This window comes from Coffea arabica, chromosome 2e (genome assembly GCF_036785885.1).
Source record: "Coffea arabica cultivar ET-39 chromosome 2e, Coffea Arabica ET-39 HiFi, whole genome shotgun sequence".
In the NCBI taxonomy this organism is placed as follows: domain Eukaryota; kingdom Viridiplantae; phylum Streptophyta; class Magnoliopsida; order Gentianales; family Rubiaceae; genus Coffea; species Coffea arabica.
The window spans coordinates 73,496,291-73,518,447 of NC_092313.1; the positions used below are offsets into that span (position 1 = coordinate 73,496,291).

At 36.0% G+C, this 22,157-nt stretch overlaps 1 protein-coding gene across 2 annotated transcripts; it reads right to left on the reverse strand.

The window, feature by feature from the left end:
- Positions 1–1,296: 1,296 nt before the first annotated feature.
- On the reverse strand, positions 1,297–21,780 carry LOC113727728 (nuclear pore complex protein NUP160-like). Of its 2 annotated transcripts, none has more exons than XM_072081049.1 (27): positions 21,385–21,780; positions 20,746–20,878; positions 20,381–20,645; positions 20,060–20,120; positions 17,858–18,015; positions 16,892–16,977; positions 16,122–16,220; positions 15,936–16,027; positions 15,055–15,175; positions 13,458–13,640; positions 13,164–13,356; positions 12,473–13,044; positions 10,750–10,912; positions 9,206–9,483; positions 8,918–9,105; positions 8,502–8,578; positions 8,062–8,408; positions 7,478–7,546; positions 7,067–7,385; positions 6,787–6,915; positions 6,322–6,430; positions 6,150–6,221; positions 5,920–6,043; positions 5,049–5,156; positions 2,805–2,945; positions 2,007–2,180; positions 1,297–1,921 (listed from the first exon to the last, which is right to left on the reverse strand). In XM_072081049.1, the coding sequence occupies exons 1-27, from the start codon at positions 21,573–21,575 to the stop codon at positions 1,880–1,882; spliced, it is 4,494 nt and encodes a 1,497-aa protein (XP_071937150.1). In that variant the 5' UTR covers positions 21,576–21,780; the 3' UTR covers positions 1,297–1,879. The 2 variants fall into 2 exon arrangements, with proteins under 2 accessions (XP_071937150.1, XP_071937151.1); XM_072081050.1 differs by having other exon boundaries at positions 20,201–20,645.
- Between the last annotated feature and the right edge of the window lie 377 nt (positions 21,781–22,157).

A 22,157-nucleotide genomic window follows, 5' to 3' on the forward strand; every position in this document is an offset into this window, starting at 1 on the left:
ATTCGTACGGGTCATGTCTATCTGTTTTCGCTGATCTACATCTTATCGGTGTATAATACACCATTAATGATTCTTGGACTTTATTATAAGCCTTGTTTGGCAAGCACGTTTTTAATCAAATTTGTCTGCTACAAGTTTTTTAACAACTTTAATAGTTACAGTAACCTCTAAAAACTTTTCAAAAATTTTAAATTATACACTTGAAAATATCCAAAAATTTGCTCATTTCAAAAGTTTTTTCTACAACTTCTACAGTAAGTTATAGTAAAATTTTAGAAAAACACCCAGAAAACTCACTTGCGAAACAGCAAGACTTTTCCCTTAACAAATAACAAGTAGTCCAGTATTTTTGCGGAAGAAAATCTCAAGAGTTTTAATAGTGTAGGTTGGATTAATTTTTTCTTTTTGGGTGGGGGGGCCATATTTGACTGAAACGCCTTCCTATAATAGATTTCCTACAAATTCTTTTACTATGCAGTAGTATTAATTAATTCTAGAATGTGCTGAACATGATTCTTAAATTTGAAGGCATGCTGGATCTTGTCTTTTCTTTTTATTATTTTTATACAGTGATTTTAGAGAAAATCAACTGGGAAATCATTTTCCAACAAATTCAACTGGTCCTACACCACCTCATATGAATATGATTATTGGATTCAACTAAAACACGCAACGTTTAACAGTCAAGAATCAGACTGTCTTAAGTATATACCATCAATTCATCCCCTTTTAATTTTTTTTTTCCGCAAGCAAACTCAAATCAGTGATTACCATACCATCCAATCCTGGCAGAAAATCCCTCCATTTAATGTATCTGCGTAAACTTCCACTTTTTCATTAGCCGTATTCTGGTAGGTGCACAGGCAAATTTGCAAAAATTCATAAATGAATGAATTATTATCTGACTTCTTGTTACTTTAGTTGTTAGAATGAATTCACATTTAGTGAATCTTGAACCATGACTCTTAATAATTCCTAAGGCATTCTTAAACCTTGAATGCCAGGCCAAGGCTTCATGGGGACCAAAAACTGATTTTAAGTGCAGGGTTTTCCTTTCCTGGGGTTTGATGGTCTAAATCAGCATGGCCATACACTCCCAACACATCATCAATAATCCAAGAAATCATTATTCATAATCGCAGTTAGTTCGGATAAGTGTGATGATGATTTTAAGTCTTGTCTCAGCTACATTTTGTTGTAACTAATTGGGAAAAAACACTTTCTTTTTCCTTCCTTTTTGGCATACGCCATTGCCAATGACTTCAGGGTAAAAGCAGGAACAAAAGAATATGGAAATGTCAGCTAAAAGGTCCCTGATGAATTGGTTGCGCTTTCAGCTACAAAAGAAAAGAATATGGATATGTGAGCTAGAACTACATCCTCTATTGCACAAACAACGACTACAAGACTCACTAAAGTGACGCGATTCTGGAACGAGACTGCTACACATAATCAAACCTGGTCTCAAGATGCCGGATTTGTACAACAGAAATCTCTGAGAAAAAAAAAAAAAATTGTCTGGCCAAAGGATTGACATATATACGGCAATGGCAGTTGATAGAAGATAAGGGCCCAACGAATCAACTAGCAAGGTTATCTTTCTGCCTGATAAGTGAAGCAGTTGGTGACACACCACAGAACTTGAAGCATACGATAACTCAGCATTCAACAGTAACACAGTTGACAGTGGCCACATGAGATGCAGGCGAGGGGAGGACAATATCCAAAATGAAAACAGTATACACCACCTGAGATCCAATTTTGTGTAACTTGCTTGGTAAAAGGAAGCTGGGGATTGAAGACTTCCATGTCCTGAGGCTCATGATCCATGTCACTCTTGACACTGACCGGTACACTTAGCAGAACTTTATCAACCCTACTATACAGTGAAAGACTGCACATCATCTGAATCAACCTTTATCTGAAGTAAAGAAAGCCAAAACCATGAGTCTCAAGGGCAACTAGATTAAATCCAAAGGAAAAGGTCAAAGAAGTATTTAACATACTAGATTAAGATGCTTGAGCAAAGCTCCATGCAACAGCTTTTTCAGCTTCTCACTTTGATCAACCATGTGACCTAACCTGATTGACTCCTCAAGTTGGCACCATAACCGCTCAATAGTGGTGTATGGAAACCACACTGCACATTGTCTTTTACGGCGAATAATATCAGCTGGTCTCTGCAGATAAAACAACTTGTTTCACTTCCACGTCAACATGGGACTTATGCTTGGGCCCTTTGGGAGCCACAGGGGACCAGAAAGCACTAGCACCATTTAGCCAAGAACCAAGTACACATACTTTAAACTAGAGAACCTATAACCACCAGAAGCATCTATGGTTTTGCACATTCCCTGAAACAGCGACTTATGTAATTTTATGCAACCTTAAACAGGATTTAACACTATCAACAATACAAATTGTTCATACAGAAATACATGGAAGCTACAGTTTGACGAGCAAAGCACCCATGCGGCACCCCATTGACTCAAGGTCCTCAATGGGTAGTCATTCATAGGACAGTTTGAAGCATCATAAAGATGCTTGAGTAGAATAAATTGTAGTTAAGCGTAGTTTACTGACTGCAAGTGATGGCCATAAATTTGGTGTACACCATTCAAAAGTTCAAACAGGTCGCAAGGATCTGACAGTATGTGTCTCTGATGTGGATCTTGTTGTTGGAGAATAAATCTTAAGGAAATAAAAAGCTTAAAATCTTCACAATTGTTCAAACAGAGAATTAATAAATCATCATCTTGTTTGGGGAAAAAAATACTAATCATCGTAGAGATTAAGGAATTTACCAGTGACGCAAGAGACTCAATATATTCAAGTAGCACATTAGTTGCTTCCACGTATCGGCCATAATCAACATATAACCGAAACAGTGATGCAGGGCTAGATTCACTTCCTATCATTCCAAAGCCATATTCCTGCCGAGAAACCTGTGACAAGAATATATATGTGAGACAGATACACACATAAATACATACGTATCTAAGTATAAATAAACAAACTTAACATACATATGTATGTTTGTGTCTATGTAGGTATGTATATTTCAATATTTTGAGTTATAACAACTCAAATTAGTTGAATGAAGTTCAAGATCCTAATTTACAAGGCAGTACAAGCTGGCACAAGCAATCTATCCAAAATATGCATGCAGAGACTCCAGACTCCAGAACCTGGGTATTCTGACTTATTATTTATCAAAGGTTCACTAGAATTAATTCTGATCTGGCCCCCCAAAAGAACTTGACCAACCATAACCACGCAAATTTGGTTCACACACTTTTACCAGCTTGCAAGTTTCTTAAAGTCCAAAATCTGAATTGTCTATCCATTTGTTTCCAAAACATTCTTTGATCAATTGGAATTGTCCCACCAAATCCCATTCTCAAACGAATGTAAGCATATTTTAATCACCATAACCCAGCTACGACATCACAGTTATGACCAATCTAATTTGACAATTCTTGTAAATATGTTATCCACATGACATTTGATATCACTGGAGATGTTATCCCTTCCACCAAAATGTGAAAGCAATTTGGACACAGAAACTTTATGGATGCATTTTGTTGACAAAAAGGATGGGACCTTTGGTTGACTGTAGAGAATTTACCAGAAAAATGATCCATCACAAATACCCAAAGGCATCAAAGATAGTTTAAAAATAAAAGAATCTTAAGTGCTTTATATTGCTATATCCGCTAAAGTACCATCACCCCAGTTACTAGCACCAGTATTTTGTATGTAGGTCGCAGATGAAGAGTTCTTGAAACAACATAAATCAGTTACTTAAGATATCATACTTGCAAATTTTTACTGCAAAAAACTTAATAAAGGTAGCATGCACTTGCTGAAGCCGTGGAATTGGCTTTATGAGACTTCCAGTCTGCTATGAGAAAGCATGTAGTAGTGGCGAACCCCAATGAGGAACTACTTACATGATCTTTAAAGCTTATGTTGCAATTATTGCAACTAAAAGGATAGTGTGTCCAGTACAACTAGAACAATAAAATGTAGTCAATTTCAAGAAAAGCATGACAAACTGTCAAGCTTGGAAACAATATATTCAATTAACTAACAGCTTAGATAGATCACAAATTCACAACATATGTTAAAAATCACTATGACATATTAACAATTTGTTTCCACACTAAATTTGGAGAAAGTGAAGAAACATGACAAACTCCACATTTTTAACATAAAACTTGACAGCGTATACAGTCCATTCAAAAGGTATTATGGCATCAACGAAGAAAAGGTCCATGCTCAGCATCCTTAAGAACTATAATATATATCAAGGAAGAGCCTTAGGTTTGGTGTAACTTTTTTTTTTTGTAACTTTTGAAATTTCCAACTTTACCCTCAAAATCACTTACTTTTACCTTTACTATGGAACCACATGTTGCCCATATTGCCAACCAACACAACCACAGCCAATTTTAACCCGAAATATCTAAACACACGTCGCCTACACAACCACCCATAAACATTTTAACCACCAAGTTAATTAGAATCCTATTCAAAAAACTATTAAACGATCATTTTTTAAGAAAATTTCACACTAAATTCTTACATGTAAAAAGTGATTGTTTCTAAATTGCGCACATCAGGTTTGCCTCTAGCACAAGTTCTAAGAATTTTTTGAACAGCAACTATGAGATCATCTCCAAAAAATCCTCCTACGTCATTGGAACTTGACAAAGTATCATCCATTATTAGAAAAAGTGAAGGATGAAAAGCATGAAATATTTAACTGAAAACACTTGCAAGTTTTATGTCCAACAAAACATGGAACCATAAAGTTTCAACTCTCAAAGACATTTCCATTTTACAAATATTCATCTATTTCCTATCTGTAGTGACCTCCCCAGGTGTTAGATCAACTCTTTGTCAGCTAAATCCTATTGCCATCGTGGTCAAGTTTTGCCTTCAAGAATTGATAATATTGTGCATCACTCGGTTACTCATAAGGCACGTTTAATTAAACTTTTGTAATTCAACCAGTTCATTGACTTGTAAAACAGAAAATTTACCTTAAACAATTGGACCAACCAAAGGGGTAAAACAATCTGTGGATCAGAAGCAAGAAGAGTTTCAGCAACCACTATAGGTAATCTTGAGTTGTACTGTTTGTATTTTCCCTGCATTCAACAATTGCAGAAGGATGACATATCAGAGGGTGTATGGTACAAATTTACCTTGCTACCAAACCTAATTGGTGCTTATAATGCACTTAATGATCTAAGCTAGCAGCACATATCGTCTTCATAGTCATGAAATTGTGAGAAAAAAATGCTGTTATTGGCCTAACCTAGCAGTTTTATAAATGATCACAAGGCAATTGTGATAAGGTTTCAAGTACTATAAGATATAATATGTTGTCAACCAGGTTAGCTCAAATCGGTTAATTAAAGCAAACCAATCTGATTCTTGACAATTTTCACTTAATAATACCTTTACAAGAATCAATGTAGACATATATGTGTTTCACGGCCCTACTGAGTTGATTGCTCTTGTTATACAATCTGTCAAGCTCAACACTGATGCTGGTAAGTGTTGGCTTATATAGATCTCAGAACTATGTTATTTGTTGAAGGTAATCTCTTCTTTAAATACCACATGTCATGCCAAATGTGTACATTAAGGAAAAGTAATTTTATGACAAGGAATTCATACCCCAAGGCGCCAAATGGCAGTGCCATGAGGTACCAACCACCAAATTATCCTCCACCAAATACAGGAACAGGGAAATCCCCAGCTCAATAATTTTCAAACCAACAAATTGAGTTGTATCATCAAAGTCCATGCAACAATTTAAAAATAGTGCTTTGTCCACAAAATAAAATAGAAAAACACTAACGAATTGCAGTCAAGGAAGATAATAAGAAAGGAACATATACGGACAAGATAGACTTCAAGTGTTTCCCACTGACTATTGCCCTTGGATTGTTGTGCTATAGCTCCCATATCAAGCAAGCTCTCCTCTTCCTGAGATGAAGTTAAGAGAAAACCTTGCATCCTATGATTCCTAAAAGCAACCCCCATTAAAGTCAGTCAAACAAACTGCCAGCTGGTACTAAAAATTAGGTAAGTCAAAAGACATATCATGAAAATACAGAAATTAAAGATACTACCCAAAAAGTGAGGGGTTTATTCCAGTTGGGCAGCATTTCAATGACATTGCAGCAAATACTCTTTCAAGTTCCCTGAAGAGGAACCACATTGTAATTGACTATGATTAATCAGCAAAGAAATAAATAAACCATAACACCTGTCAGTTTCAAATAACTTGAAATTAAAACACACTTCTTCAGTCCTGAATCCTTCCAAAATCGCAAAACCACTGTGAAAGCCATATCGTACAAATTTGCCTCCACCAACAGGTCAACCAAATTTTCTGGAGGTTTGTCATCTCCTGAAAAAAAAAGTAAAGCAAAAGAAGAAAGAGAAATAAAAGTAAAAATACACCCCTTCAGAAAAACTAAGAAAGAAAGAAAGAAAGTGTATAATCAAACAATTCAAATTCTTAGAATGTAAATCAGTTTTATGATAATTCTTCATATTACAACAGAGAAAAATATTGCAGTATTAGCATGAATGGAACACATAGAAGTAAGCTAATCCAGGTCAGCTACCATAAAAGTCAGAGGCCACGAATAAGTTTTAGAAGGATAAGAATTTCAAAATTGAGCTATGTACAACAACAAACCATATCAATGTAGCACCTGACAAAGCTACCTCCCAATACAAGGTAATGCATATAGATCTTACCAGTAAAAGTCCATTTAATATTTGCTAGTGAGAGCAAATATTCTGCAGATGTTATGACATACTCATTCTCAATTTCTTCAATTTCCAAAAAGGAGTACAGATGTTGAGGTCCATCAACATCAGCGGGAGCTGTGTTTGAAAAGCATATAAAAATATCATTAAGTGAATCAAGGGCAAAGAACACGTATTACTGTTAACAAGTATTTGATATAAGGATAAATTCATCACCCAATCTGAAGAGTCAATCATTAGCCACAACCTTAATAAATAGATACTTTACCCTGTTCATGCCTTGTTATCCTAGCCTTTTTACTTGGATAATGTTCTTTTTTGTGAGTGGATTCTTCATGTAGAGAGTCGATCCAAGCATAAGCAGGATGAACAAGTTGCAGAGCATTAATAGCAGCAGATAGCCCATTAAGCCTCTCTTGCAGGGCAAAGGACCTGTGCTGATTATCTTTATTTGCTGCTTCAGTTTTAAGCTGAGTAGAATGCAAATAAATAAAACTAGCAGCTTTACGCCAGTTTTGTCTATGCACTTCAAAAGCATAGAGCAATTTTAAAGGGTTCGGATTGGCCAAAATATCTGAGCGTGCTGCCTACAAAATTTACATCAACAATGTCAATGATATAAGCCTGCAAAATGAAAATCTTATATTCATCTCTCAATTTTTAATGGATCAGTTCATACCTTCCAAGCAAGCTCTTTTTCAACCTTCTCTACTAAGCCAATAAAAGGTAGCTGGCCGTCACAAAGAATCTACAAATAAAGCACAGAAACCCAATCATTACTCCTCCAGCTTTCATGCATCATCAAAGGAATGGATTTGAACAATTAAAAGAAACCTCCAAGGAAACATAGGAACAGCACCTAAACAATCAATTTGAAATAGGCGCCAAAACAAAAGGGAAGAAAAAAAAAAAGGAAAGACATGTTACCAACATCTAATCCCTTTTCAATTCTGAAGAGACCAAATAAGAGCAGAAAATCATAAACCCTTCTCAATTCATGGTTCAAACTCCTAACAAATTATGCAATACCAAATAATACATTACTTGCTATCATCAACCAGGGTTAATGGGGTCTTTTGTTTTTTCACCTCTAGCAATTAGAACTGAAACATAAATTTAAAAAAAAAAAGGTAAGAGAAAACAACAACAACCAACAGCTGGAAAGAAGGATTTCTGAAAAAGAGGAACAGAAGAAATAAACATGAAGCAAAAAAAGAAAAAAAGAAAGAAAGAAAACATATATAGATGAGAGACGGACATAACCTTAACTGCACCACGCTCTAAAAGAACAATGATGAATCGCCTCAGACAAATATTCTTGCTCTCCTCATCTGGATTTGAAATTATAGCACAATATGCATCATGATAAAAGTTCAGATCCAAAGTGAACTTGAAGACATTTGCCCACAGTCGTCCTTTGACAACAGTTGCTGATTCATCAAGAGGATCTTGTCCAGAGCTGTCATCCTTACTGCCAAGAGCTTCATCAACTTGCTCAAGTGCAGCAAGAGCAAAATTGCAAGCAGCTTCACTTATATTATATCGTTCAAATATCTGCATAGCCCATTGATAGTAATGAAGCTTCCACAATGCATCTGAGCTGCAACCAGCTGGAAGACAAAGATAATTGTGTTTTAAGGGATGCCGTAAAAGGTAATATCTACTTCTCCCACAGAATTTAACAAAATTCAAAACAAACATACTGAAACCAAGGTATGCCAATCCTGCTTCTTGTGGCAAACTTTGCAAAGCATCAGGAGCTCCTTGCACTGATGCAGCTCTGTACACGTCCAATAGAAAAATTAGAACCCCCAGATAAAAATGCACCTCCCAACAACCACTGCTCTAAAGATTGCATCAGTACACTTGGGAAGACATTCTAGAACTGGAAACAACACAAATATTCACAAGTTGTTTGGAATATTATGAACTGATGCTTACTGACCCAGTCACCAAACAAAGAAAATAAATGAAACAGATACCACAACCCAGAAGCAAGTACTACAGTAAATTCATTAAGAAGAAAAATGAAGAGAAAGAAAGAAACAAAAAGTTGTTCTCATCTAAAAAATTTAAACAATATTCAAAACTGAACAACTTTTAGCAAGATATAACATGCCTATAAAAGCAGTACACAGCTTCAGAAATTTTTCTTTCTTTCAGCGTCCTATGCAGTCCACGCTGTGTCTGTTGAATGAGGCAACACCCAAGAAGATGGAGGAGAGTTGGCCATTCCCCATCTGCACTCTGAAGGCTTTCACAAATTTTCTGCTTCCGAGAGTATGCATCCACCAACTTGAGAAGATACTGAACAAATCAAAATTGTGGGTCATAAGGTTGTTCTTGAACCATTGTAAAACAGGAAGTATACCATAATGATGTGAAGGAATGGAAAAGAGATACAAACCTCAAGTGCATTGTACTGGCCATGTCTGAGAAAGATAAAAGCAAGTTCAATTAAATGGATGAAGAAAACAGAAGATTCTTCTCCACTACTTCCCCATATTATCCAGCTAGTGAACTCGCGGACTAAATTAGTTATGCTGCAACAATCAGACAGGTTTCTCGAAGAGAGGTGCCTCTGATCTCCAGAAGAACTTCGAAGATTAAGTAATAGGATAAAACCCAATGTGAAGTCACATTTTCCAAGCTTATCATTTAAGGATCTCCTATCAATCTTGTTATCTAACCAAAAGAAAAGAAACAAAGTCAGAAAGATATTTTAGAAGCACACAAAGGTCCATTTACAGACCAGGGCCATAAAGGACTATATGAGATCCTAATAACGTCACGGCATGCTCAATTATCTCTTAACCTAGCCATGTTAGGCTCTTTAACCATTGTTGTAGCTCACCACATGTATTCCATGCCCCCTTATCCATATCTAGCTACTGAGTATGGTACACAATTGTTGTTGTTCACACATCACATGTGGATTGGTGGATTTCTCATAGTTGGTGCTGCTGCACAAGCAGCCATTATTATGGCAAGAGACTATGATCCAACTACTCGCTACAATGATCTACTAGATCGTGTCCTAAGACATTGTGATGCAATTATATCACATCTCAACTGGGCATGTATATTTCTAGGCTTTCACAGTTTTGGTTTGTACATTCATATTGATACCATGAGCACTTTAGGGCGTCCTCAAGATATGTTTTCAGATACTGCAATCCAATTACAACCCATTTTCACTCAACGGATATGAAACACCCATGCTTTAGCACCCACCGTTGCACCGGTTTAACTTGGGGAAGTGGTGTTTTGGTAGCAGTGGGTGGCAAAGTGGCTTTGTTACCTATTCCATTAGGAACCACAGATTTTTTGGTACATCACATTCTTGCATTAAGACTGACTCTCTCCAAAATAAAAGCAGTAAGAATTCTTGAGTTAATATTTTTCCTCATTTATGAGAAGCAATCAAACATAAATACATTATTTAGTGCATAAAAATCTACTACCCATGAATGACAATAACGTCAATAAGAATGAAATCCCAGAAAAAACGACTAGCATACAACAAGCAATCTAGCACACGTGCATTCAACGGCGTAAAGTCAAATTCTCAAAAGTTATTTTCCATAGATATAAAACTTCATGAAGCTGTACACAGCTAGGATAATCCAGAAATAACAATCCTTGAACCAAGGAGAATTAGAAAGCCTTTCAGATTAAATTTAAAGACCAAAAAGAGTTTCCCAATTCTATATTAACAATTTCAATGACAACACGAATATAGGATCCATGTCTCTGTGGACCAGTAAATCTATATCAGAACACTTTCTACTCATTAAAGCTAAACACAAAACTTATATCAGACATGCTTTTGTGGAAGATAGGAACCATATTCTCGTAAGTTATAGGAACCATATTCTTGTAAATTATAGCATCATCGTTATCAAAACCAGAACAAGAAGTTTGTCATTGCAATTAAATTCAAATGCTTACCAATGTGTAAGGATGAAAGTTGATAACTAAAATCTTCCAAGACAGGAGCTTCAGTGGGCGTGGTCACAACAAAATGAATGATATGCCACTCAGTCAGAATTTCTTGAATCATTGGGACTAGCTCAAGCTTTATTCTAGAAGCATCATCATGTGACATGTGGATCTACAAAAGAGAAGCGAGTTTTGCACTCATCCATGTAATCAAAATGCAGTCAAGCTTCGTCACTAACCAACAGTGTAATTTTGTCAGCAATGTTCACAAGGGAAGCAAGTATTACATTTAAAATAACCCAAAATTCCTAGAGCATGAACCAACAAAAGTAGACAAAGTGAAAGCAGACGTAAGAAAGAGGATGAACCTAGACAAACGGTAATAAGCTGTTCGCTTATTATAGTTCTATGTTTAACTACTGTATATAATACAAATGGGAAAATCTCCAATGTTCAACATCCATTAGGATTTCAAATACTCTTTTATATGACATCTTATACCATCATGCTTCATGGGCACTTAAAACCGAAACCTGTTTGACAAACAAAAATGTTAACTGGGAAGTGCACCAACTTTTCATCCCTAATACATCAGCTTTATCTTTCACAATTGGTTGCTGATTTCATACTTTGATACAATATTGTGCATAAGATGAAGCATGGTTAGCCAGTCAAATCATCCAGTTCTCACCTGTGACAATGTAAGAGGCATTTACAAACGATTCACAAACAAACTCACCCAAAACTGGGGGCACAGGGGAAAAAATAATTGTGTTAGATGTACTTCCACTTAAGCATAGGCAACTAATTCTAGAAGCTTAAGACATTAGCCAATTTGAGTATTAACTAGCCAGATTAGAGCTTCAAATTTACCGAACCTAAAAGCTCATTTACCGAACCTAAAAGCTCAAGCTTTAAGATCTAACTGGGCTAAGTGGAATCCAAAATCGTCTTCAAGTATGAACTTGATCTATTTAAAACACAAAATGCTTTTGTTGGATTTACCTAAAGAAACAAGGCTTTACTCATCAACTCAGCATCTTCCAGAGTATTGGGATATAACCACTAACTGAATATGCTTATCACTATGACATATACATGTGAACTGATGCCTTTAATGTGAAATCAGAACAAAATAGAGATGATCATGTTAGCTTATACAAGCCAAGCTCACACCATAAGTGACCTAAATAGCAAGCTCAATCCTAAATCCTATTGTTAACTGAACCAATGGTGTCTATCTTAAGCAAACAAGCAGAACCTTGGTTGATTTGCAGCTTTTAGCTCTCTGAGATCAGAGCTAAACCCTTCCCTCGTACCAAGGCATCCTTGAATACTATAGCAGCTTGACCTAAACAAGGATTTTTAGATAAGGAATAAGAAAAATAATTCTTAACCAGATATTGCTAAATCAAACTTATCGCATACATTTTGGCATATCAAGTCTAGTAGCACTGGATCACTAGTAAGCGGAAGCTATCAGACATCCTACCATAACACTACATCATGGGTTAGAACCACAGAAGATATAGATATTTAAAACACACACAAGGAACATCATCCAAATAATTCTTTCTGCATTTGAATTCACCCAATCGGTTCCCAGGATGTAAAACGAAGACATCAATTAAAGAAATGATCTCTCAAGAAATCGCATAGTTTAACTTCGGAACTTAAAAAAAGCACAAACTGGGATAGTGTCAAACATTGTACAGTTTGAACTTCTACTAACCTTCCCATTTAGGTTAACCATGTAAGTCAGCAGTACGAGTAATTCTAGTGCAGATTCAAACATGACTTTAGCAACTTGGGAAGTAGCCTGCACTGCAGCAAAAATATTGACATTTAGGATTGCTTGAAAATCCATTTTGTGGACGATTTTTCGAGGCACTAGAAACCTTAAATAGCTCTGAATGACATCCAAAACTCTGCCCCATGAAGTAGCTCTAGAGCGCAATGCATGAAGAGAGAGAAACAGATCCATAGAAAATTTCCTCAAATTCTTGTGATTTGCCGCTTCCTTTTCCCATGCAATATCAGCTCCAATTTCTGACACATGCACTGACACTATCGATGCACTGTATCCTGTTTCTAAAATCTTCAGCAAACAAGGAAGAACTTCTTCGCATGATATATTTGGTGTGCTACGTAGGGACTCATAAAATATAGCTGAAGCAGCTTTGCCCAACTGTTGGCTCACACTGCTAATGCACTGAAGTACCCCAAAAAGAATCTCTCGGTCAAGTTCATCATTGGAAAATTCAGCTCCAGAACTAGTAGAATTCCCACTTTCATCAAAAGAACCTGATACAAAGATATTAAGAAGGTGCTTGATAAAAAACAGACAGTGAATATCCAAAGAAGTCTAGTCAAAAAGCTCATGCAGATGATTGAGAACTAGAAGTAAAAGAAATTCAATTTACCATAGATGAAAAGCTCAATGTCCTCCAACATTCGGCATAGAGAGAACATATTCTTTCTGATCAAACCAACAGCACCAGTCGATGAATCAAGAAATAAACCACAAACTGCATTAGTTTTGCACCAATTATGGCTATACTGGGCACAAAACGTTTTCCACCACTGTAATACTGGAAGAGGACTTCCAGAACAGCCCTACAACGACAGAGATTCTTATCAGCTATCTTAAATTTCCCTTCCTTTTATTTATTTATTTATTTTTAGGTGGTCAAAAAGAAAAAGATTCACAAGGCAACCTCATTCTCAATGAGTGACTGGATTTCATTTTTCAGTCCATCCATAGTAAAGGAATCGAACTCAGAATCAGTAAAGTGCTTGTTGTAATACTGTAATGTTGTCCGAAGGACAGTGCTGTGATACACCCCAGGAAGAAGCAACCTATGTAAGAATATCGAAGAAACAATTTGGGAGATTTGATCCTGAAAAGGAGAGAATTTTCATGGACTCATCGTTAGCTATAGAAAAGTTGTCATCAACTAATAGGCCATGTGGGGATAAAAATATGAAACTATTTTACAAGTGAGGAAAAGATAATAGAAACAAAAATTGAAACCTAAGAAATTAGCATGAAGCAATACAAAAGTACTCTAATTAAGTTCCACAACAAACCTGAAGCAAATTGCTCTTTTTTTTTTTTTAATTCCTGCACCCAGCTTCAAGCTATGTAGGATAATGTCACCAAAAGTTACATCTCTTTCAAAGACAAAAAAAATTTCTTTTTCTCAAAGAAAAGGGCAGAAAATCATATATTGCAAACATCTAATCAAGTCAAACTATAGAATGCAAGGTTCCTAAATTCAGTGGAATAAAGCTGAAAGCTGATGAGAGGAATTTACTTCTTAAAGATCTGTATAATCTTTTCCACAAAAAAAAAAAAAAAAAACATACACACACACACACACACATGACTACTGCACTGACCATTTGCAAATTCTCAAATTCCAATTTAACCAACTCATGACAAAGTATCTCTTCATTCTATTTTTTTTTTTTTTAACCAGGTAAAAGAAAAGAAAACCACTGGCACTATAGTTGGAACCAATATGACCTCAAATTGTAATGTAACTCATTAATGACCTCGACAGATATATTTAACCTCCACAATCTGAATAACAAGCTCGGAAAATGACAAAAATATTTCACTCTACTGAAAACTTCAATGCAAAGAGAATAATAAAACAGCAATTGCCAATGGCTACAAGCTCATATTCATTTGAATGGAGGAACTGCAGACCACTGAATCATCACAAGATTCAATAAAGGGGACTACAACCCAATTTATAGAACTTGTGAAACCGGTAGAACCCAAAACCCTTTCAATTTGTGAAGTACAACCCTTGCTCTAATAATCTAAAACTATAGCTTCTAATTGTCTACAACTTGTCAACAAATATGTCATTTATATCACCAATAAATTTGCAAGTAACATCTGTGTTTCCATAACTAATACCTTTAGGGACTCTGTTTTCCTTTGATGCGTCAAATTTTTCAATGGGTTCTCTTCATATACAAGGTCTTAGTCCTTTAAGATGTTCTAATGACCCAAACATAAAGCGTGTCTAAAGCGTGTTGTAGACAGCACAAGACTTAATCTATGTTTGATTTGGAAAGTATAGATATGCATATCATGACAAATGAGAATGTCTACAACTATATATATATAACCATATACGAGGAGATTCAGATACGTATAATTACATAGATCCACAACTAGAACAGATACAAATTTTTCTGAAGCTATCTCATAAAATTGCTAGAAGTTCATTCATTGATCAATGACACGGTCAAGCAGATCAGCAGAACTATATCCAGAAAGCGATTATTTTAAAGCACCTTTGAAGATGAAAAAACTGTATGGGCTAGCCAAATGATTTCATCTGCAAAATGTTCAGAACTCTGAAACAGCTGATCAGCTACAAATGCTTCTTGCAAGCCGTATGAATGTGTGACTGCCCTAAAATCATGAAAGTTGCAAAATCACACTTCACATAGAAATGAGCATCTGAATGCTAAAGGAAAAGTAACAAATGTACTGAAATGACAGCAAGTTTCTACGCATCAATGTAATCACAACCACATTTGAAGTGGTACAATTTTCCAGATTTACGAGTGTCAATAGAAAAAGCTCCAAGCTTAAGTAAAACTAAATCATATCTAGTGAGTGCAGCGCATTGTATGAGTTAGATCGCAAAAAAGACACAAAAGGAGTTCGAGAAGGAAGTTATATTTCGCAATTTGAAAATGAAGCACCACATGCCACAAGAATGCGGAACAATAACATAAAAAACTTTTATCAGTGAATCCTTTCTTCTATATATTTCTGTTTCTCTCATAATATTTCTTTAACTACATATCAAGTCTGTGGAAGCAGCCTTGTAATAGCAAAGTAATATGTAGAAGGGTTCACTACATATCAAGCCTAAGGAAGGTTTCATGATATAAAAGGTCAACCAAGGAACCAATAAAGGGACACAATGAAGTTTCATCAATTCCTTTAAAAGGAAGAAAAGATGGAAAAAAATATAACAGTTAATTCAAACATCATCCGCAAGCATAATGAACACCATATATCAAAGAAGACTTAATGCTATAAAAGATCAATGAAGAAATGGGTGAAGGGGCACAATCAAGTTTCATCAATTTCTCTCACAGGAAGGAAAAAAACAAAGAACTATAAACAGTTAAACATCACTCCCCAGCATCTAAAAACTTACTCTTTTTGGCAGAATAGCTCCTGCATGAGCAATCCATCTTCTTTTAGTATCCAAACTTTGTCTGAAGTAAGTATGACATCAACAGGTCCACCCTGATTGAGTACAAGAGGGAGACAGAAAATTGGAAACATAAAGTTAGAGAATAACAAAGTGACGGGGAACCCTAAACAAGGGTAACTCACATACCTCTTCCAGAGTGATGTCTGTTATCGAAGGTTCTAGTGTGAAAATCATCTTGTCCCCAAAACCCAAATTAAGGCCATAAAAAGATATCATCTCAACTTCCTGAACATTTAGTAATGCAAAGCAAGTGTATATCATTAAAGAATTTTAAAAGGGGAGATTCTATGAATATATAATAAGCTCTCACAATATCATCAACCAATAAGGATATCAAAACAAGTATCAACGAAATACACAGCCCACAACCAGGTACTTCAGTGGCTGAATAAAAAGAATGACAGGAAGAAGCAAGCAACCAGGATCTTCAGTCATTGTTCTAACCACAAGACAGACTAGTGACTACTGATACTGATGTAACTTGACTAAAATGGCTTAAAGTAAATGGGTCCAATTCAAAACCTGTTTAGCAAAGTTTAATCACAAAATCACCAAGGATTACTCGAGTTAAAGAATTTTCTCCATGTTATGACAATAATGTAGAAAATATACTTGAGTGCACATAAAGCAATAAGGTAAGGTCGTAGAAACACACAATTTTGCACATAAATGACATCCGCAATCAGCAGATGATTCTGTTATATTTTTAGAGCATAATTTCATCAGACTTGTTCACTTGATACCCCATAAACTAATGTTGTTGGGCTAAGCAACATTTGACAAGGTGTTGATTCAATAGCCCATGCAGATGTTCATACCCAAAGGAAAGGGAAGAGCACAAGAAATGAAACCATGCAAACAATACAAGTAATATTGATTATTCTAAAATTACGTACCATACTATTCTTATGTAGAATTGCCAACGGAATTATATTCATTGCCCTGTTATCATCACCCACCCATAATTTAAGAAATATAGTTCCTGAAGACAAAACACAAGTTAAGTTTCACATGACAAAACATTCCAAAAATCTAAAAATGGAAGTATTAGTATCACAAGAAAATCAGAGATTAGATAACAAAATAAATATCTACAAAGTGAATAAATGGGCATAAAACCGCTTCAGAACCCAATTCCGAGAAAGTCACCAATATATCAGGACTTCACCCAAGGAAAATCTCTAAAATTCTGCAAACATATTTCAAATTTAAACCTAAATTCACTCTATTTTTCCACCTTTGGTGCCTTAAGAAGGAGGTGGATGATATAAACAACTTTTATGTGCATGCATGGTAGAAACTAGAAAAGCATGCACCTAGAGCTTGCTAAAGCCTTGAGTAGTTTTGCCTTTTTCAAAGTTCATATTCCTAAACCTCCTGTAACTGTTGCCTTTGATAAATTATAATATAAAATCCAACTTTGAAATCTAGCTTCCTAGTGTCAGAAGTTTGTGAGGAATGAACTGCCTTCATCCAGAAGATTTGTGGGCGAAGAAAAAATGAGAACCAAAGAGTAGGAAGGAGGCATTTTGTGAGATTTATAGGTCAAAAAATTACAAGGCAAGATCACACAGTCTTTCTACTTTTAAACCATGTGGAATATGGCAATCTTTCCTTTTGTTCGTATAAACTGCTTTTACCACTTTAAACTGAGTTCAAGACATTCCTTAATGTTTGTCCTCTTCCTTTTGCTTTCAAATGAGAAGTGCTACATGGAAATTACTTTCACAAAATTCATGGATGAACAACTCTTGATGCTTTATACACTAAGCTTACAAGTTATCCAGCTAGTAGAATAATCTAAGAGAAATGGATAGAACAACCGGCTGACACAACATAACAAGTTAAGATTGTAAACTTGCCTGTAACTGTTGGAACAGTAATAGCATGACTGAAAATTTTGCTCCGGTTTGCCAGGTCCCAAGCTCGAAAGATCCCATCAGAATGAAGCACAAAAAGAAGCTTTCTCTGGTGCACCTCTACAACTGCCAAATCCTGCACAGGAGCTGAAATCCTGCTCCTGTGACCATTTAGGATTTTTTTGAATATGCAAACTTAAAAATAAAACTGATTTATATAAAATAATCAAATTGCAACAACCTATCAGTTGTGTTATTATCTTGTAAACAAGTAATTTGAAGGTTTCTCAACAATTCAACCAAGAAACAACCCAGAGGCATTTGGTCCGTCCTTGCCAACAGCCTACAGCTGTCAAAGATCACAAACCATTGACTAAATCTAAGTGTGTTTATATGCTTGCTAAGGTTTTGGAATAGAGAGGCAAAGGAAGAGATGGAGAGAGACAGAGATTGAGAAACAGAAACAGAAAGAGAAAGAGGGAGGAAAAGTGAAACATTAGTGGCTAAGACGGAGTGACCCAACTTGTGGGGAGAATTTTGCTCAGACTTCAATATTCTTGCTCAGGCACATTGCTAAGCAGTAAGATCCCAAGAAAACTTTTAAAAGGTAAATACTCATCATATTGCACTTGTATACATGCAAAATATAAGGTAACAAGCAACACATTCTCATATAAGATTACCACTTTAAAGGCCATATCTATAAGATTTGTCAAAAGATTTATTAGTCATTTCCCCCAGCCTTCCAACACTTTAACTATCGAAGATGATTAAAGGTGAATGTGATGCCTATTAATGTTTTACCAAATTTCTCCAATTCCAAGTCATTCTGGTCATAAAAAACAAAAGAATCTAACAAGCAGAAGCCACAAAAGTAGGTGAAAGATCCAAAATAGACAGCTACTTACATGTTGAATGCAAATACTCAGTGAAGCTGAGAGTGCACTTCAGAGAACTATCAGACCAAAATTAATTTGGCAGGAAACCACAGAGAATACCTAATCATTCTAAGCATGCAGGATCCAGTGTAGGAGACAACAAAAAGTCAACAGTTCTGTCTCTTAGTGCCAGCAGTGTGTTATGGTGACCCTAAACATGCTGATCTTAAACAGATAAGAATGAATTACAAGAGCACGGTGTTTACATGGAACTAAAGCTTCCCTACCCCCAAATCAGCATGTATTGGCAAGCAAACATACATCAATAGAATAGCTTGAAAAGGGAATGTCATTTGAGGAATCTTCTTCCTTGTTGCTAACAATAGATGCATCAGAAGAATAATTTTAAAGGAAATGCCAATTATGCCATCTTCTTCCCTGTTGCTAATCATGGGGAAAGAGAATCCATATATGCATGGATGATCTTGCACAAGTATAACTAAAAGGAGATTTAGCGGTTTTTCTTAGCAGGAGTAAACTAATGTGATTCCAAACATTGAGATCGGACCATGAGGGGAAGAGCAAGGTGAATTTGCTTGAGGTGACATAGATTAGAAAACATGCATCAGGAATAGGATAATGTAAATTATCTACCTGATTCGTGATTTCTTGCAAAACATTATTTGTTTGCATCATAAACACATTTTTCAATTACTTTTTCACCTTCCCAAGCACCTTTTTATCTCACATACATCATGTCACAAAAAGTGCTACAGTAATTTTTCCAAAAAAATTTTCAGATAATTTCAATCCAAATGCAAACATATCTTCTCCCAGAGAAATAGAAAAAAGCACTTAAGTGACAAAGAATTTAAGGAGGATCTAATAGTGGATCCTGCAGAAAAAGGTGTTCCAGTTCAATATTCAAAAGCAGAATGCAGAAGGATGTTTTCAAGCCTCCATTACATAAAATCAAATTTCAACAGAAAAGGTAGTGCCTTTAGATTTTCCATGTGAGAAAGAATCATAATGAAACAATAGCTACTTTTTAAAATGTCAAAGGCACTGCCGGATTTTGAAATGACTGCCTAAAGAGAAGGGGGAAGGGGGAAGGTTTAACCATTCTGTCCATAAGGAATCAACAAGAAGAACACCACATGTAACATCAACAAAGGAAAGAAAAGGCAATTGGTACTTGATATGTCTCTAATGTTTCTGAAGTAAGTACACTCTAAGAACACACTGCAGACATAAATAAACCAACAAAAAAAAAAAGAATCGGATAAAATTGCCATAGCACAACATAATTAGTGTAGAAAGTCAGTACCTTGATACTATACCCCACAATCGCCCAAAACCAGCATCATCCCGTAGCTCCCACATGAAGCCTGAACAGAAGAGTTAAAAAATGATAGAAGTTTAAGAAACAAGTCAAGTCTGAGAGGAGATGAAAAATGAAGACCCATACTCAGCATTATTAGCAGAAAGATCAAACTTTTGCCATGCACACTCAAACATGAGAATCTCATCCATTTGGGAAACCTTATCCAAGTTTTTGCACTTTTGGTTCCATATATAAGAACTAAGTCCTAGAGAAAGTAGCCCATACAGCTATGCGGAGAACTGGAAAATGACACATGATGTACACCTGGAGCTGTAGCATCGAGCAAGCCAAGTTGAAAACAACCAATAGATCCATCATTTCTCCCAACTATGAGACATCTGGAAGAAGCTGCTGCTGCTGTTATGACTCCGCATTGTGGATTAGCTTGTGTATTATACTCGACCACGTCATTGGATGCAACAACTGAGGAAGAAGCATATTTGTGAAGTCCTTTGAGTTTTACAAGGAAGGCAACACCATTAACCGTCACGGTATAAAGCAAGTAAGTTTTCTCGGAACCAAAATTGCTCTGCAAATAAAAGGAAGTTTCTTTGAATCTTAAATTTCAAAATCACAACAAAAAAGAACCATTATTTTACATATGAAACTAGTAAAAAAAAAATATAAACCTCATCCTGTTGTATATAAACAAATGGAAAGAGGGCGTCCGGAAATGAAATCTGCAGTCCAATCTTTGGGAATTCTTTGTCACCATAAACCTCTAATATTTCAAGAACATTTGGCTGACCCTTGCTAGTTTTCCTGTAGTACAAAAACCAACACTCCTATTGTTCAAATGGGGAAAGAAGACGAGAGAGAATTGAAACAGCAATTGGAGATACCAGAAAATTTAAGAGTACAAAAGCAGCATAGAGGATTTTAAGCGTTCCATCATCCATATATTAAAGAATCTAAACAGTTAGCCATTCCTTAACTACTAGTTTCAAGTGCAACTCTAAAACACAATATTCTAAAATCTATGCAAAAGGATTAGATTCCAGGGGGAATTGCAAACACCAAGATGCTGCATTTTTATAACTAATTGTAATAGACACTCGCATGCTACAGATGAACTAATATCCATTATATTAAAAACAATAAAAAAATATTACCTCTTTCAAAGAACATAAAGTACATAAAGAGAATTTCAGAACTAACTAAAATAACCAATGCACAATGATAATGCAAAACTACATTGTGTGCAAATTATACGAAAATCTAAAAACAAAATACCACAAATTTTTGAAAGCCACAGCAAAAGGGTTTACCAAATGAGATAAGTAGGAGGATTTCCAATAGCAGAACAGGACGCGAAGTCTCTACTGAGAGTAGTAGTAGGAGCGGATGTCGAAGAAGCCGAAGAAGATGAATTAGACGGAACTGAAACTTGAAACCACTTGATAGAATCGCTGCCGATTATTGGGACCTCCATCCCTGCTAAACATGACCGTCCCACCATTATCTCTTCTAGTTTGCTCTTGGATTTCTATAGTAATTGGACTTCGGGAAGATTGTTGGGTTTCAGAAAAAGATATAGCATGTGAGTTTGGGCTCGTTTTACTGTGTGACTGTGTGTAAAAGAGATGTAAAGAGGCGTAGAGCGGCAGCGGGAAGTGGGGAGTGGGGCGGACGGTGGAGGAAGAGGAAGTTGCGGTGCAGACTATGGGAGGGAGAATATTGGCGTTTTCGATTCTTAAGAAAAGGGTTAATTCCACTTTAGCCCATCCAACTATGCACAAAATTCCATTTCAGTCCCTAAACTTCAAAATGGGACACTTTGTCCAAAAGCTACAACGCCCGTCTCAGCAACATTTTTTGCGGAATCCGGAAATCCGTCTCAATTAGGGGTGCTAGCAAGTCAAGCTACTCGCGAGCAGCTTGATCAAAAGCTTGACTCGAGCTCGGTAAAATCGAGCTCGAGCTCGAGCTCGAGCTACTCGTTAAATTTAACGAGTCGAGTTCGAACTCAAAAAATAAATACTCGAGTGCTCGTCGAGCTTAATCGAGTTTTCATATTTTATTTATATTATATATTTATATT